Source organism: Hippocampus comes, unplaced genomic scaffold (assembly GCF_001891065.2).
Source record: "Hippocampus comes isolate QL1 unplaced genomic scaffold, H_comes_QL1_v1.1 scaffold298, whole genome shotgun sequence".
Classification (NCBI taxonomy): Eukaryota; Metazoa; Chordata; class Actinopteri; order Syngnathiformes; family Syngnathidae; genus Hippocampus; species Hippocampus comes.
In genome coordinates, this window is record NW_017805417.1 from 715,243 (window position 1) to 730,889 (window position 15,647).

Consider the following 15,647-nt stretch of genomic DNA (forward strand, 5'->3'; position numbering starts at 1 on the left):
CCCATCGAATGAATGAACACACTGTGGAGAGTCACTTCATTTGAAGGCAATGATTCTTGATGAGCTTCAATGAGGAAAATCGTTTTTAATGGAGCCACCGACAACGAGTGGGGTCGCTTGTCATAATTGCAGGAGACTCGCTGTCAAGTGATTGGCAGGGCTGCACCCCTCCCAAAAAGCCCTGCCCCTGTCCAGAGCGGGAACAAACCAAGGCCTCATTGCCCATCACCTCGGCTGCAAGCGGAACATACCACAGTGACCCAAGTGGGGAGCGGCCGCACCACCAAGCCAGCCCCCATGATTCTTGATGAGCTTCAATGAGGAAAATCGTTTTTAATGGAGCCACCGACAACGAGTGGGGTCGCTTGTCATAATTGCAGGAGACTCGCTGTCAAGTGTCGTGTTTAAAAAAAAAAATTGTCTAAAATGAGGCTTCAGAATCGGGAATATTCAAGCCGTTTTCTCCATTTGGAGGTGATGTGGGCGTGTCTGTTGTTCAACTGTCAATCAAATACCGCTCCTCCAAATGGGTGCGAGCATCTTCAGTTTCAAAACTTATTGATATGTATTTTAGATATACAATCAATACTCTTTTTTGGCTGGAAATAAGGAGGAAAAATCCCACCAAAAAAATTGAAGATATATCTGCAAATACAGTATGTGAATCTGCAGTTGCGGAGCTGGGAATATGCAGGGGTTGACGGTAGGATTGATATGTATTTTAGATATACAATACTGTACTCTTTTTTTGGCTGGAAATAAGGAGGAAAAATCCCACAAAAAAAAAAAAAGTCATTGTTCACCACTAGATGGCAGACATATCTTAGTTGCACGTACATTGGGTTTTATACTACAATGTAAGTTGACCAAATAATTTTTGGGTGGATTTGGAATGGTATGCAGGACAAACATAGTGTATGTGACTCTGCGGTTGCGGAGCTGGGAATATGCAGGGGTTGACGGTAGTTTTAAGTTGTATTATCACTGTTCACCACTAGATGGCAGACATGTCTTAGTTGCACTTACATTGGGTTTTATACTACAATGTAAATTGACCTTAATTTTGGGGTGGATTTGGAATGGTATGCAGGACAAACATAGTACCTCAATATTGAACATTTTGTGAGAGTTGATTTTTGGAGGGGACAAAAATTGATACTTGTTGGAGAGATAAATTGTGGTTTTCCTTAGATTACACAATTTTGACAAATATAATGATTTGAGACTTGGCTATTCACCTTGGCTCATGCTTTAACTTTTCATCCACAACTGAATGGTGTTCTGATTTTTAGTTTCATAATTTGAACCCTGGTCAGCATCACGGAGGTTACTTTAAAGCAAGGGTGTCTATCCGATTCTGTTTGAGGGTCGCAGATTTATTTATGAGGTGGCACTTATATTTTCGACACTTTCAGTTCTCACTCTGCCCCCCCCCCAAAAAAAAAAACCCTTCTTGGGTTCAGTTTGAACACCACGGCCTTAAAGCAAGGAAACAAACTGAGATTTGAAAAACAGTTGAGGGCATCCAGATTTCCGCCAAATGTATTAATATTTCATGAAGGATGATAAATGACTTTCACTTCGAGTAAGGTGCAGATGCACCAAAGCACTACTTTGGCTGATCTTGACTTTGAGGGATGTTTTTGTTGCTGGAATTCATATCTGTTTTCACGGGTGCGGCCATCTTGGAAATGGGAGTTGGCACAGTGTTTCAACGACCGCCCCTATATGTCAATGTAAGAACTACACCTTAATTTGACCAGTATTCGTCTGCAAGGTGTGCCTTTTCTTGATTCACTTCCCTTAAAAAGGAGACAAAATTGAGTTAGCCCACAACATGACTAAATTATCCTTTTGGATTTGAGGGGAACAGTCACAACTTTCCAAAAAAAAAAAAATTGTGACTGAATTGTTTTGAAAATCTTTTGCGAGACGCATTTTTCTCATCATAAAAACTTTTAAGTCGGAAAATTACAATACAAAATTGTTGAAATTCATGACAATCAATCTATTGACTTGTGTACTGTAAAAAAATATGTTTGTGAGAGTGAAAAAGTTGGCAATAAAAGCGTTTTTAAATTTAAATAAATAAATTATGAGAATAAATCTGCCTTATCACAACCTTAATTTGTGACAAATTTTCAGTGGTCATTAAAACTCATAATTTGTAAGGAACAAATTGTTACGTGAAGAAAACTCGTGTGTAACATGAGAAGAATTTGTCATTGATGTAAACTGCCTTTTTTTTCTTTTTTTTTTGCTAATTTTTTTTCTTTATAAAGTTCCAGCTCGATTCTCGTGATGCGTCAAAACACTTTCCTGGAGTTTTCCATGATGGCCGTGAACACTGCTACGACAATGAAATCCTGCACAATAGAAAAATAAGTGTCCTCCTTGTCCGATAAGCCCAGTTCTGCTCAAATGCCAACCAAAACAGCAGCACCTAAAAGGCACAGATTGATGAAAAACTTGTTCCGTGGATCATCCTTTTTGTTTCGTTTTTTTAACCAGTTGCGTTTCGCTTGAAATCAACTCCTGTGTACCACCCACACTGTCGACTATTCGTCCAAAAACATGTTTGCCGAAAGCAGTTGTTCCGCCCATCTGCAGTTGAGTATACAGTCTCACCTATTTGCAGGAAATACGTGATTGCAGTGACTAAAATGGCAAAGTTGTCCTTTTTTCCCCCTCCTTCCCCTAATGAGCCTTTTAGGCCAGTCGCACGAGGTGTTGACTTTGTGTTTGTTATTGGAGAGAACTCTTTACCTCGCTTGTGCACTCTGGCTCTGCGGAGAACGGGAACACACTGCGCCTTGTTGGAAATGTTCAAAATGTCCTTGTTGCCCATATAAGTTTAACCCTACATATGCTTTTGGGTCACCTTTGCCGGTTTTGAGTTTGCAACATGTCTAAAAAAAGTTCTCTTTAAAGTAGAGCGCCCTCCGGTGGTCACACGCAGTGTGAGCATTTTACTGGCCATTTGTCACAAAATCGCGATGTAATTACAGGGGGGGAAAAGTGAAATTACAATGAATTCATTCCCATGAGTAGACGATGTTTTTTCTGAAAAAATGTGACTTTTTTTTTTTATTGAGAAATCAACACGTTGGGAGGGTGGGGTGCATGTTTTTGGTGATTTGTAAAACCAAGAAATAATTACGTGAACTGCGACTATTTGTGTATTCTATTTATGTGCATTTGAGCAAGATAAACTACTAGAAAAAATAGAAATAGAAAAATAAAATACAGAAAGTAGAGAGAAATCTTTTCGAACGCCAGAAAGGAAATAAAAAAGAAATATTTTAAAATCAATTAATTTATGAAGTAACAGTTTTCTTGAAAAACGAATAATTTTTTTAATGTTCATTAAACTCCAAGTAATAATACTTTGTCTAATCTAGTTTGTGAGGAATTTGTCAAAACAAACATAAATTATACTAATAGAAAATACCTACGTAATATTTGGAAGGAGAAAACAAAAGTCAATCCAGAAAGTACTGACAAGAGAGTGAAAAGAAAGCTTGATAAAAAAAAAAAAAAAAAAATCTTGAAAGTGCAGAAATATATATTTTTTTATATTTTGGAGTATCAACGTACAAAATTCCATCATTCCATATTCGACAAAAAATTTCAATTAGTTTTTTTTTCTTGATGTAACAAAAATAAATACATAAATTGTCTCGCATCTCCAATGTCAAAAGCCTGCAGTATGTATGATTGTTGACGCCAGACGGCGACAGAGTCAATTTCTTTCGTATTTCTGAGCTGATTCCAACAAAAAAAAAATCCCCATCCAGCATGACTTGTGCTGCAAATGCATTTAAGCGGAATGAATCGTATTTAGTCTCAACTTATTTGAGCCACTTAAGACATTTTCTGTGCCTTGGCAGCCACACAGAGCCGTTCGGTGTTCAGTCCTCCCAAATGATGTCATGTTTCCACTCTAAGTAGCTGAGCAAACGTGCGCATATCCTGAAGAACCACGGCCGAGAACATCAAGGGCTCGCCTGAAGGCGCTCGTTCTTTTCAACACATCGCGCTTTGTCTGCACGAACCGCTGACTTTTCAATATTTCATCTCACCGAACTGAGTTGTTGTCCTACAAGACTTGACGTTATTGTAAGCCACCCAAACACTAAGCACGGTCACGGTGCTTCAGGCAAATTTTTAAATGGACTTAAATTGTGGTTAAATTGAGATTTATTGCACATAAATTGGACATGCCGAAGTTTAAAGACAAAGAACTGTCAAATATTAAATGCAAATGTTTTGTACTAAAAAGTTAAATATAACTGAAATGTATTTGGGAAGGGCGGTACCGTGATCGACTGGTTAGCACGTCGGCCTCAAAGTACAGAGGTGCAGGATTCGATTCCGGCCGCGGCCTTCTTGTGTGGAGTTTGCATGTTCTCCCCGTGCCTGCGCGGCTTTTCTTCGGGTACCTCCTGGTTTCCTCCCACATTCCAAAAACACGCATGGCAGGTTGATTTTGATTGTGAGCGCGAACAGTTGTTCGTCTCTGTGTGCCATGCGATTGGCCGGCAAACAGTTCAGGGTGTCCTCCGCCTGCTGCCTGAAGACAGCTGGGATAGGCTCCAGCACGCCCGCGACCCTTGACCCTTTTGAGGATAAAGCGGATCAGAAAATGGATGGATGAATACACCACACAGCCTCGCAGTGTTTTTTTTCAATTGGTGCCAAAATATTGGGGCAATGATTATAAATCAGAAAGTACATAAGCATTCGAAAAGGGAGTTTTAGGGGCCAGACAAGATAAAAATATTGGAACAGAAATACAATCCGTAGAGCAGAGAAATATTTTGGAAAAAAAAATGTTGGCAACTAAATGTTTTGTTTTCTTTAGGTGAGGATGACTTCCCTGCTTCTGCTGTGTGTCTCTTTGCCCTTCATTTCAGCAACGACATCATTTGCACACCAAGATGGTATGTTTGTTCCACACTCAACTTTCCGTGACCTGAAATGCAATGCAGTTGAAATGTCACACGTCAGACCTAAATATTTACTGTAATTACAACTTCACCGCTGAATTAACATCGGTTAGTAATAGACTACAGACAAATTCGGGTTATGTAGGTAGTAGACAGTACTGTAGCGATACTGCTACAATTCATTGCCGTGTCAATATTTGGTCCGGCAATTAGTCCATACTAGGGCTCGGACTCACACAGAAAACCTCCACTCGTCACTCGTGTTAATTCTCAGCGAGTGACGTTCGAATCAATTCGCACTTGCGCTTTTCAGGAAGTTGGAAGTAACTTTAACCAAGATCCCGCTGTGCATTGTGGCCGAAGGTGGCGTTTAGGTCACTTATTGTGTCTATTGGCGTCATACAAAATAAATCCTCCACACTGGCGAGAACAGCAGCTAAGCTAACTAGCTGCGGGAGGTTCGTTTCTGGAGCGATCGCCTTTCACTTTTTGCTGTATCCATTTGGCAAATCACAGTGGTCCCGTCTTTCACGCAGGCTTGGACGGCACACTCCGTGTCGAGTTACTTTAACCAAGATCCCGCTGTGGATTGTGGCCGAAGGTGGCATTTAGGTCACTTATTGTGTCGATTGGCGTCATACAAAATAAATCCTCCACACTGGCGAGAACAGCAGCTAAGCTAACTAGCTGCGAGAGGTTCGTTTCTGGAGCGATCGCTTTTCACTTTTTGGTGTATCCATTTGGCAAATCACAGTGGTCCTGTCTTTCACGCAGGCTTGGACGGCACACTCCGTGTCAGCATCCCATCGGCGGTGCCTCTCCGCCCACTTCTGGGGGGCAAGGTGGTGGTGCCCTGCTACTTCCAGGACAACACTGCCAGTGACCCAGGCGCACCGACCATCGCGCCACTCTCCCACCGCATCAAATGGAGTTTCGTCACCAAAGAGAATGTCACAACCATCCTGGTGGCATCGGAGGGCAAAGTCCACGTTGAGAGGGAGTACTTGGACAGAGTAACAATGGTCAACTACCCGCTGGTGTCCACAGACGCCAGCTTGGAGATCACGGAGCTGAGGTCCAAAGACTCAGGCACCTACCGCTGTGAAATCATGCACGGCATCGAGGACAACTATGACACCGTGGACATCCAGGTTCAGGGTATGACATGCAGACACAATCTGATCGCTCTTTCAAATGAACTTGGGCTTGACTTGTTTCCATCTAGCATCACAGTTTGGTTCAGTTCAGTGTGGATGTCAATGTTTTGTATCAAGTTGCGGTAAAAAGTGAGCGTAAGGCAGATGAACCTCGGCATCTGTAAATCTGAGACCACTTACTGGTTGATCTGCATTCCCACCCGTACCTTCGGTTATGAGTTTTCGGTAGGAGTGAAAGGAAGAAGATCACGGATACAAAGTTTCCTTCACAAAGCATTCGAGCTCACCCTTAGAGATAAGGTGAGAAGCTCTGTAAACTGGAGCGACTGACAGTAGGGTGAGCGTAAGGCAGCCGGGCTGAACCTCGGCATCTGTAAATCTGAGACCACTTACTGGTTCATCTGCATTCCCACCCTTACCTTCGGTTAAGAGTTTTCGGTAGGAGTGAAAGGAAGAAGATCACGAATACAAAGTTTCCTTCACAAAGCATTCGAGCTCACCCTTAGAGATAAGGTGAGAAGCTCTGTAACCTGGAGGGACTGACAGTAGCTTGACTATTTCAAAAAGAGCCAGTTGAGGTGGGTAGCGCATATTTTCCGCATGCCTCCTTGGTGAGGTGTTTGAGCCCTATCCAAGTGAGAGGAGACCTCAGGGCAGGCGTCGGACACACTGGGGGGAAACTATGACTCACGGCTGGTCTGGGAATGCCTTGGCATACACCCGGTGGAGCTGGAGTCGGTGACCACGGACAGGGAGTTAGATGGCTTTCATTGTTTAATTTTGTTATGACATCATACCTGTGAGATTGGTCAAGGGTATTCGGTCTTTGTGGTGAACAGGTTCAGGATCGGGGTTCCAAGCTGTACCGTAAACGGTGCCGCATGGTGGAAACACAACTTGTCAGATTTAAACAGTGCATGTAAGATGTGATTAGGCTGCGTAAACCGTCTCCATCTTTATGTCTGACTCACAGGTATCGTGTTCCACTATCGAGCCATCACCACCCGGTACACCCTCACCTTTGAGAAGGCCAAGGCCGCTTGCATCCAAAACAGCGCCACCATTGCAACCCCTGCCCAACTGCAGGCCGCCTACGATGATGGATACCACCAGTGTGATGCAGGATGGCTGTCTGATCAGACTGTTAGGTAGTATTCCTCCATCACTAATAAACGGAAAATGGATTTCTGTCCTTCTACTCCAACACAGCTCATGTGAATGTTAGTTTTCACCACATCAAAGTACAAGGATGCAGCTGGTTTATGACATAACAGGGAAGAATAAATTGTGTCCTAGACCTCCCTCTTCCAAACTCAGAGTCCAGGTACTGAATTCCTTTTACTGTCCTTTTTGAGGTACCCCATCCACGAGCCTCGGAAGGAATGCTACGGAGACAAGGAAAACTTTCCCGGCGTGAGAACCTACGGAGTGAGAGACGTCAACGAGACTTACGATGTGTACTGTTTTGCTGAGAAGATGGCTGGTACGATGCCAACTACGTTTCCGAAACAATACCGTGGTCGAATTAAATTTCGATACTGAATTACTAATATACGACAGGAAATTTCATTGACTCTGTTTCTCCTCCCAGGTAGAGTCTTCTACTCTATGTCAGTAGAGAAGTTCACTTTCCACGAAGCTAAGGATCAGTGCAATAAACTGGGTGCCCGACTCGCCACCACCGGAGAGCTTTATCTGGCCTGGAAGGGCGGCATGGACGTGTGCAATGCCGGCTGGTTGGGCGACAGGAGTGTACGCTACCCCATCAACATTGCCAGGCCTCAGTGTGGAGGCGGCCTCTTGGGAGTCAGAACGGTCTACCTGTTCCCTAACCAGACAGGATACCCCATCACGAGCTCTCGTTACGATGCTATCTGCTTCCAAGGTACTGTACTTGCTCAATCTTAGCAAGGACGTAAACGACTGTGTTGAAGGAATGGAGTCTAAGATGTACTGTAGGTTTAAAACCAGCTGAGAACTACATTCTGTAACTGTAGCACTTCTGAGGTGCCTTTAAGTAAGGAACCCAGAACCCCAGCTCCTCAAGAACAACCCCAATTGGTCTGTGATGTATAGTTAGAGGCACAACAATCAAATGCTCTTCCACGAGAGAGCCATTGACCTTTGTATCCACCTGTTGCCATTCACTAACAGAATCATAGCCTCACGTTCAACTAAACATGCCAAACAAATACATTTGTGAGGGAATAAAATTGGCTCAATAAATGTTTGGAAACCTTGATCTGTAAAATAAAAACATAGTTCTGAAACGAAAACATTGTCACATGAACAGGTAGCGATGACGAAGGTGCAGTTCCCGGCCGGATCACTCCTTTCCCGGACATCATGAGCATAACCCCTGCCCCTGGAGTTTATGCAGGACTCACAACCCCCCCAGGGGGTCAAGAGATCAAGCACGGTGGTGTGGACATTCTCACCAAGCCTATCTCACCTCCTTTTACAGATGCCGCCATGGGTCCCACCGGTAAACTTGCTGTTCTTCTTTGATGTCCCAGTAGCCAGTGCATTGCAAATGCTCAAGATACAAGATGACCAGAATGTTCTCAAATCTAATTTTCTGGTTTTCTCCCCAATCACCAATAGGCGTAGTGTTCCACTACCGACCTATTACAGGTCGCTACACGCTGACCTTTCTGGAGGCCCAACAGGCCTGCAAGAGTATTGGAGCAGTCATTGCCAGCCCCCTGCAGCTACAGGCAGCCTTTGAGAAAGGCCTGCACCAATGTGACGCTGGTTGGCTTGGTGACCAGAGCGTGAGGTGTGTTAGTGGTGGGATGAACGCACATGTTTTTGGAAGCAGCGTCTTAAAAACCAACTAAAAGAAATCTCTCTCGTGCTCAGGTATCCGATTGTGTCACCCCGAGATAATTGTGCGGGCAATCTGCTGCACCTTCCGGGAGTCCGATCCTATGGCCTGAGGCCAGACACAGAGCGTTATGATGTATTTTGTTATGTCGAACGTCTGGAAGGTCAGGACCCAGTTATCCTTGAAATTCATAGGTGTTGTCAACACCGCATTCAGGTCTTCACGTCAGGCATTTCAACTCCTCGATGCTTTCATTCCTCTTCAAGGTGAGGTCTTCTTCACCAGCGACTATGACAGCTTCTCCTTCGAGGAGGCCGTGCAGCACTGTGAGAAACTCAACACCACGCTGGCCACAACCGGGCAGATGTATGCCGCGTGGAACCAAGGCCTCGACAAGTGCCGCCCAGGTTGGCTGATGGACCGCAGTGTCCGATATCCCATCACAACCTCCAGATCCTACTGTGGAGGAGGCCAGGTGGGCGTGCACATCATCTATGCATTCCCCAACCAGACTGGATTTCCTGATGAGCACTCCCGCTATGACGCCTATTGTTTCAAAGGTAGGAAACAGTGTGGCTGGAGTCATCTGTCGGGTTCAACTTCAATTCACTCCGACGGTCACTCACGATTCCTTGCCGGATTCTGTGTTTTACAGCTGAAACACGCACCATTGAAATTGACAGCAAAACCACCATTGACACTGTCAGCGAAACCATTTTTGACAAATTACTGACAGTGGATGTTGTCAGCAAGACAACGGTTGCAGCTGATCATGCCACGACTACTAGTAAGACTATATCTGTAAAATCAGATGTCTGTACTTCTATTTGTTTTACTTTAGTTCACCCTCAAAGGTACTTTCTGTTTTGGCCAATCCATTCTCCTATTCTTATGCCGAATTTTCTTTTTTGATTTTAGTTGAACCTCCTGTGGGTTACACTGACACCGAAACAATTGCAAACATCACAGAAATTGAAGTGGTTATCCAAAAGACCAACATCACAACCCAGCTAACGATTCCTACTGGTAAGACTTCAGGCACATGAAATGGGTCTTTAACGTGTACTGATTCTGAAATCACAGCACAGTAACGGCACATTGGAACAACAAAATTCAGTCGCTAATTTATTTTTACTCCCATTTTGAACTCTAGTTTCAGTTGATGGTTCTGCATCTGGATCAGGTGATCATTCAGCCAATGGTGACCTTCAAATCTCAGGCGATCATTCAGCCAGTGGAGATCTTCAAATCTCAGGCGATCATTCAGCCAGTGGGGATCTTCAAATCTCAGGCGAGTCCAGCACCACCAGCGGGAGCGGAGCTTCTGGTTCAGGACTTGACGTCACCTTCAGTGGACACACTGACATCCTGTCAGGAGACCATTCTGCCTCTGGTGATCCGCAAGGAGCAGAGGGTGGCAGTGCAATCTTCACCTCTGGAGACTCCTATAGCGGATCAGGATCTGGGTCTGGATTTCTTGTGTCAGGATCAGGTTCTGCTAGTGGCAGTGAAGACATTAGTGGCAGCAGTGGTGAAATTCTGATCAATATACTGGATGGAAAGGAGAGAGAACTGTTGATCCCAACCCTCACTGAGCAGGAGTTAGGTAGTGGGGTGTTGTGGACTTCAGGTATGTCCGGGTCAGGAAGCATGTCTGGATCAGAAGTTATGTCTGGGTCAGGCAGTGGATTTTCTGGTATAACCTTTACAGACAACAGCGTCGTTGACCTGACAGTTCAGCAATCAGGAGAGCAGGAGCTGTACGGATCTGCTGAAATGTCCGGATCAGGATCTATTTCCGGATCAGGTTTTTTGTCCGGGTCGGGCTCCGGTGAATTTTCTGGCATCACCTTTACAGACAACGTTGCCGTCGACGTCACAGTTCATCAATCAGGAGAGCAGGAGCTGTACGGATCTGCTGAAATGTCCGGATCAGGATCTATTTCCGGATCAGGTTTTTTGTCCGGGTCGGGCTCCGGTGAATTTTCTGGCATCACCTTTACAGACAACGGTGCCGTCGACCTCACAGTTCATCAATCAGGAGAGCAGGAGTTGTATGGATCTGCTGAAATGTCTGGATCAGGATCGACGTCTGGATCCGGCTCCATGTCAGGGTCAGGCATGAGTGGATTTTCTGGCATCTCCTTTACCGACAACAGTGCCATTGACTTAACAGTCCAGCCATCAGGAGATCAGGAGTTGTCTGGATTTCCACCCTATGCATCCGGTTTCCCCAGTGGCGCTCCGAGTGGTTTTCCATCTGGTGTTTCAGGCAGCGGTTCTGCCTCTGGCCAACCTTCCCAGACAGAAGGTGACATCATCTTTCTAACGGATGATGGGATAAAGGAAGTTATCGTTTCTCCCCAGGAGCATCATCCAGAAGAGGGCCGCGGGGTTGTAGAAATAAGTGGCCAGGAAAGTGGTTCAGGAACCCATCTTCAAATCTCAGGCAGTGACAAGCCGTCAACTGCTGGGCTTTCTATAGCTTTTCCTCCTGGATCGACTATGACCTACCCAGACTACAATGGACCGTCTGAGCACGAGGAGGCCACAGTAATCGTCATGACATCAGACCCTACCTACATCAGCCCAACCACTGCACCATCGTTTTCACTGGCTACCGCTCCTGTTGTGGAGGAGCCAGAGGTAGAAGAGGGTAAGGCGCTTGTCATAATGCCCCCACCCCCCGCCAAAAAAAAAAAAAAAAGATAATGGAGCTTCAAAGTCACGCTTCTTTTTTTATATTGCCTGCAGCTGTTAATAGTTGTCCCGAGGGCTGGTTGGAGTTCATGGGAAGCTGTTACCTCCACTTTGCTGACAGACACACCTGGTCAGATGCTGAGCAGCGTTGCCGGGAGCTCAATGCCCACTTGGTCAGCGTCAGATCTGAAGAGGAGCAGCAGTTTCTCAACTGTAAGTGATACCGTTTTTATTCAGCCCATTTCAGATGCAAACATATATTTGTAGAAGCGGTTTATGAAATATCTGTCTTGGCTTGACAGCCAAAGGTCAAGACTATGAGTGGATCGGTCTCAACGACAAAGAAGTCCAGAATGAATTCCGCTGGACAGACGGCAGCGCTCTTGTGAGTTGAGACAAACTGAAGTTGATCTTGTGGTTTTGTGCCAGCGCACAACAAGAGTTCGCAGATAAGCACTTATTACAACATTTGTGACGTCCCAGACGTACGAGAACTGGAGACCTAACCAACCTGACAACTACTTCAACTCTGGGGAGGACTGCGTGGTCATGATCGGGCACGAAGGAGGCCAGTGGAATGACGTTCCTTGCAACTACTACCTTCCCTTCTCATGCAAGACTCAACCCGGTAGGAACTAATGCAGAGTGACGTCCTTGGTACTTTGTTTGAACCTTGGCAGGATTATCCTGAACGACTTTGTGCAAGGGTGAATACATGGATCAGGGTAAAACACAATAAGTTAAGATGAACCTAAAATTCACCACTACCTTTCATTTTAGGCAGCTGGCTAAAGTCAAGCCTCTCCTTTCTCAGAGCACTTTGAAAGTTATTCATGCCTTTGTCACATCTCGGCTGGATTACTGTAATGCACTTCACTTTGTAGTCAGCAATTCCTCCATTAACCATCTACAGTTGGTCCAAAATGCTGCTGCTTGCCTCTTGACTGGTACTCGTAAGAGGGAGCATAGAACTCCTACTCTGTCATCCCTTCACTGGCTCCCTTTACATTTGAGAGTTCTTTTTAAGGTTCTATTATTTGTTTTCAAATCTTGAAGTGGCCTGGCCTCATCTGACCTCTCTGAGCTCCTTCACCGTGGCGCACCTGCCTGGTGCCTCACTGCCAGACACTATTAGAGGTACCAAGAATGAAGCAGAGGCTCAGAGTGGATCGAGTCTTTTCCGTTGCCACTCCCTCTCTCTGGAATGAAACTCGTCTTAAAACTAATTTTTATTCTTTGGATTTTGACTCAGCATGAGACTCGATTTTTAGTTCCACTGTTTTTGTGCTTTCTACTGTCTTTGTTATTAATTTATTGATTGTTGTATTAATTATTTTTGCTCCATGCACAGCACTTCAGATACAACGGTGGTTGCTTTAAAGTGCTCTAGAAATACTGTTGAGTGGAGCTGAACTCCATTTAACATTCTCTATACTTTTGAATGCACGTGACCAAATCTTCGGCATTTAAATACATTTTGCACAAGTTGACAAAGTCAAATAAATTGCGCCTGTCAAACATCTCAGAGCATTTTACATTCTATCATTGTGCTCCCCGTCAGCGGGGTGCGGAGCGCCCCCGGAGGTGGCTCACGGCTCACCAATGGGCGTCACCAGAGATCGCTACGCCGTCAACTCCAAAGTGCGCTACCAGTGTCAAGCGGGCTACACGCAGCGCCACCTACCTGTCATACGTTGTATGGAAAATGGACAGTGGGAGAGTCCACAAGTGGAATGTACAGAAAGTGAGTTTTACAACTATGGGGCCATTTTGTGCAAAAAATATTCCTTAATTTAAAAACAGGCATACAATTTTGATTGTTAAAAAAAAACTTGTCTTTAGCATACCTTCCCTGCGCCCGCCATCACTGCTTTTGATGCATCTAATCATACTAAAGCCTTTGCCGACTTTCATCGGAAGGGAGAAATGCTGTTTGAATTGTTCTCGTTTTGCCAATACGCGCACGACTCAAAATTTTCTCTCCAACAGCTGGCGGCAACAGGCTACACAAACGATCGGTGAGGAGCAGAAGTCGAGGAGTCAGCAGCCGACGGGAGTAGAGGAAGACCCTCTGAGCAGCTGGACTGAATGAAGTACAAGTGAGAATCACAAAAAAAGGACCCCTCTCGTGGACACCAACGCTAATGCCCGACCAAAAATAAAAGGCATTCCGCTCAGCTTCCAATGTAAATACAAGCACGAAAACACATTTAGACAGTAAAGATGCAACTGACTCACGTTCCCTCCTTCGGTGTCTTTAGTGAAGGCACTTACATTATTTTATTTATAGAGTCTATAATTTATAGCTGTAACTCATGTTGTCCATGCACAAGTACTCCTGGAGGAGTCACCAGAAGCCTTTGAAAGTGTTATTGATTGCAAATGGTAGCGTGTTGCTGTATTTTTGGCCCTTTTTTTTCTGGGTCTGTGTTTGTACTTTTTGTTCCCCGCTGGCTACTTTTTCAAAGATTTTATTCCAACACTGTGATTCTCAAGTGACGTCATCAATGATCAGACTCATGTAGTGCAGGGCAATGTTTTTTATGATTTGTTTTGAGGGGGTTTCGACCCACAACATTCCATTTGTCCCCATAAACTGGTTCACAGTTATGAACAAACTGCTCCCTAATAAATTGAGGACAGGAAAGGTTTACCGATGACGGAATCATTTTTGGATTTTTAGGAAAACGCATTCGTGAGGTTCATTGAAGACTCAGAATTATGTTTGATGTTTTAGGAAAGCGTGTTGAATTGGATTTGCAAAAAAAGCCCCATCAAACTACAAAACAGCTGGGTTTAATAGTTTATTAATTAGCACTTATCAAAATGTTGCAGTCTGATGTTTACAAAAACGTTGGTTTCATCGAGGACTAAATGGCCTTTAGGTTACTTTACTTTGCGTTTGGCAAAATGTGTTTGTTTCGTTTAACTGAAGACTAGTCTAAATTGTTTTGATGTTCACAAACTAAATAAATAAATCATGGTTTATTGAAGATTACATTTTCCAACTCTTGCGTAGGGTTTGAAATAAACTCTTTTCAAAATAGTTTATCTTGACATGTGTGCTTTGAAAACTAAATTCTCACAACGGAAGTTAGTTTGACGTAAGACTAAATTGTCTTTCCTGCAGACGAAAACGCAATCAGTTGTACTGAACGTTTGTGAAAATGCGTACATTCGATTGATTGCTGACCCTAAATAATTTTACTCTTTCGTAAGTGTGGATGGTGTGGATATCGTTTTTCTTTTTTTATTTTTAATTTAACATGCAAGCACAAGTCCGAAGTCAACGTGCTCGTCTGTGAATAAAAACTCACGTTTGAAGAGTGACTGAGCGGAGACCCATCGCTGGCTTCACGCATGGGACTCGATGTAAATATTCGACACTGCAACTGTGTGAACAGCAGGATCTGTCAACAACTTTGTCATTATTCATCCTGTGTGCGGCTATGTTGAAACAAGTGCTAGCATGACGTCATTAGTCATCGGTTACTTCCTCATGGAACCGGATGAATTTGATTGGTGAAGGTGGTGAGGGAACACAGTATAAAGTAGCGAAGTCAAAAGTATTTATTTTACACTTCTCCCGGGCAAAAAGTGTTTTAGAGGGCAGAAACGGACTGTGACTTATTTAAAATTCGTTTGTGGCCGTGTTTGCATAACTCGTTGTTACAGTTTGTTTTGTTTTTTTTTTTTTTTTTGCTTAATTGTTCTCACAGTATAAAGTAGCGAATTCAAAAGTATTTATTTTACAGTTCTCCCGGGCAAAAGTGTTTTAGAGGGCAGAAACGGACTGTGACTTTTTTTAAAATCAGATTTCAGTGACAGCAAAAACATCAAGCGGATAGTAGTCAATTCACTTTTTTTTAAGCAGTCACGAGAATGGAAACCGATATTCAAATAAGTTAAATACGTTATTTTTAAAATGCCTCCATTTCAGTCTACCTGTTCCACTGCGATCACTGTGTCATTGTCGCCCTCCCTGACATGAGCCGACAGTCTGCTGTGGTGTGC

General features: G+C 44.0%; 1 protein-coding gene across 2 annotated transcripts in view; it reads left to right on the top strand.

The window, feature by feature from the left end:
* The window catches only part of acanb (aggrecan b), a 16,659-nt gene extending 2,292 nt beyond the window's left edge, over positions 1–14,367 (top strand). Inside the window, exons 2-19 of one of the 2 annotated variants that reach the window (XM_019874024.1) lie at positions 4,865–4,943; positions 5,724–6,107; positions 7,080–7,254; positions 7,462–7,589; positions 7,698–7,991; positions 8,400–8,591; positions 8,711–8,885; positions 8,969–9,096; positions 9,200–9,493; positions 9,589–9,720; positions 9,852–9,959; positions 10,087–10,116; positions 10,153–11,589; positions 11,688–11,846; positions 11,936–12,018; positions 12,117–12,261; positions 13,195–13,377; positions 13,623–14,367. In XM_019874024.1, coding sequence (XP_019729583.1) covers positions 4,871–4,943; positions 5,724–6,107; positions 7,080–7,254; positions 7,462–7,589; positions 7,698–7,991; positions 8,400–8,591; positions 8,711–8,885; positions 8,969–9,096; positions 9,200–9,493; positions 9,589–9,720; positions 9,852–9,959; positions 10,087–10,116; positions 10,153–11,589; positions 11,688–11,846; positions 11,936–12,018; positions 12,117–12,261; positions 13,195–13,377; positions 13,623–13,693 — 4,191 coding nt within the window. In that variant the 5' untranslated portion in view covers positions 4,865–4,870 and the 3' untranslated portion in view covers positions 13,694–14,367. Of the gene's footprint in view, positions 1–4,864; positions 4,944–5,723; positions 6,108–7,079; positions 7,255–7,461; positions 7,590–7,697; positions 7,992–8,399; positions 8,592–8,710; positions 8,886–8,968; positions 9,097–9,199; positions 9,494–9,588; positions 9,721–9,851; positions 9,960–10,086; positions 11,590–11,687; positions 11,847–11,935; positions 12,019–12,116; positions 12,262–13,194; positions 13,378–13,622 lie in introns of both variants that reach the window. The other variant, XM_019874023.1, reaches the window with a different exon arrangement.
* Positions 14,368–15,647: the final 1,280 nt, after the last annotated feature.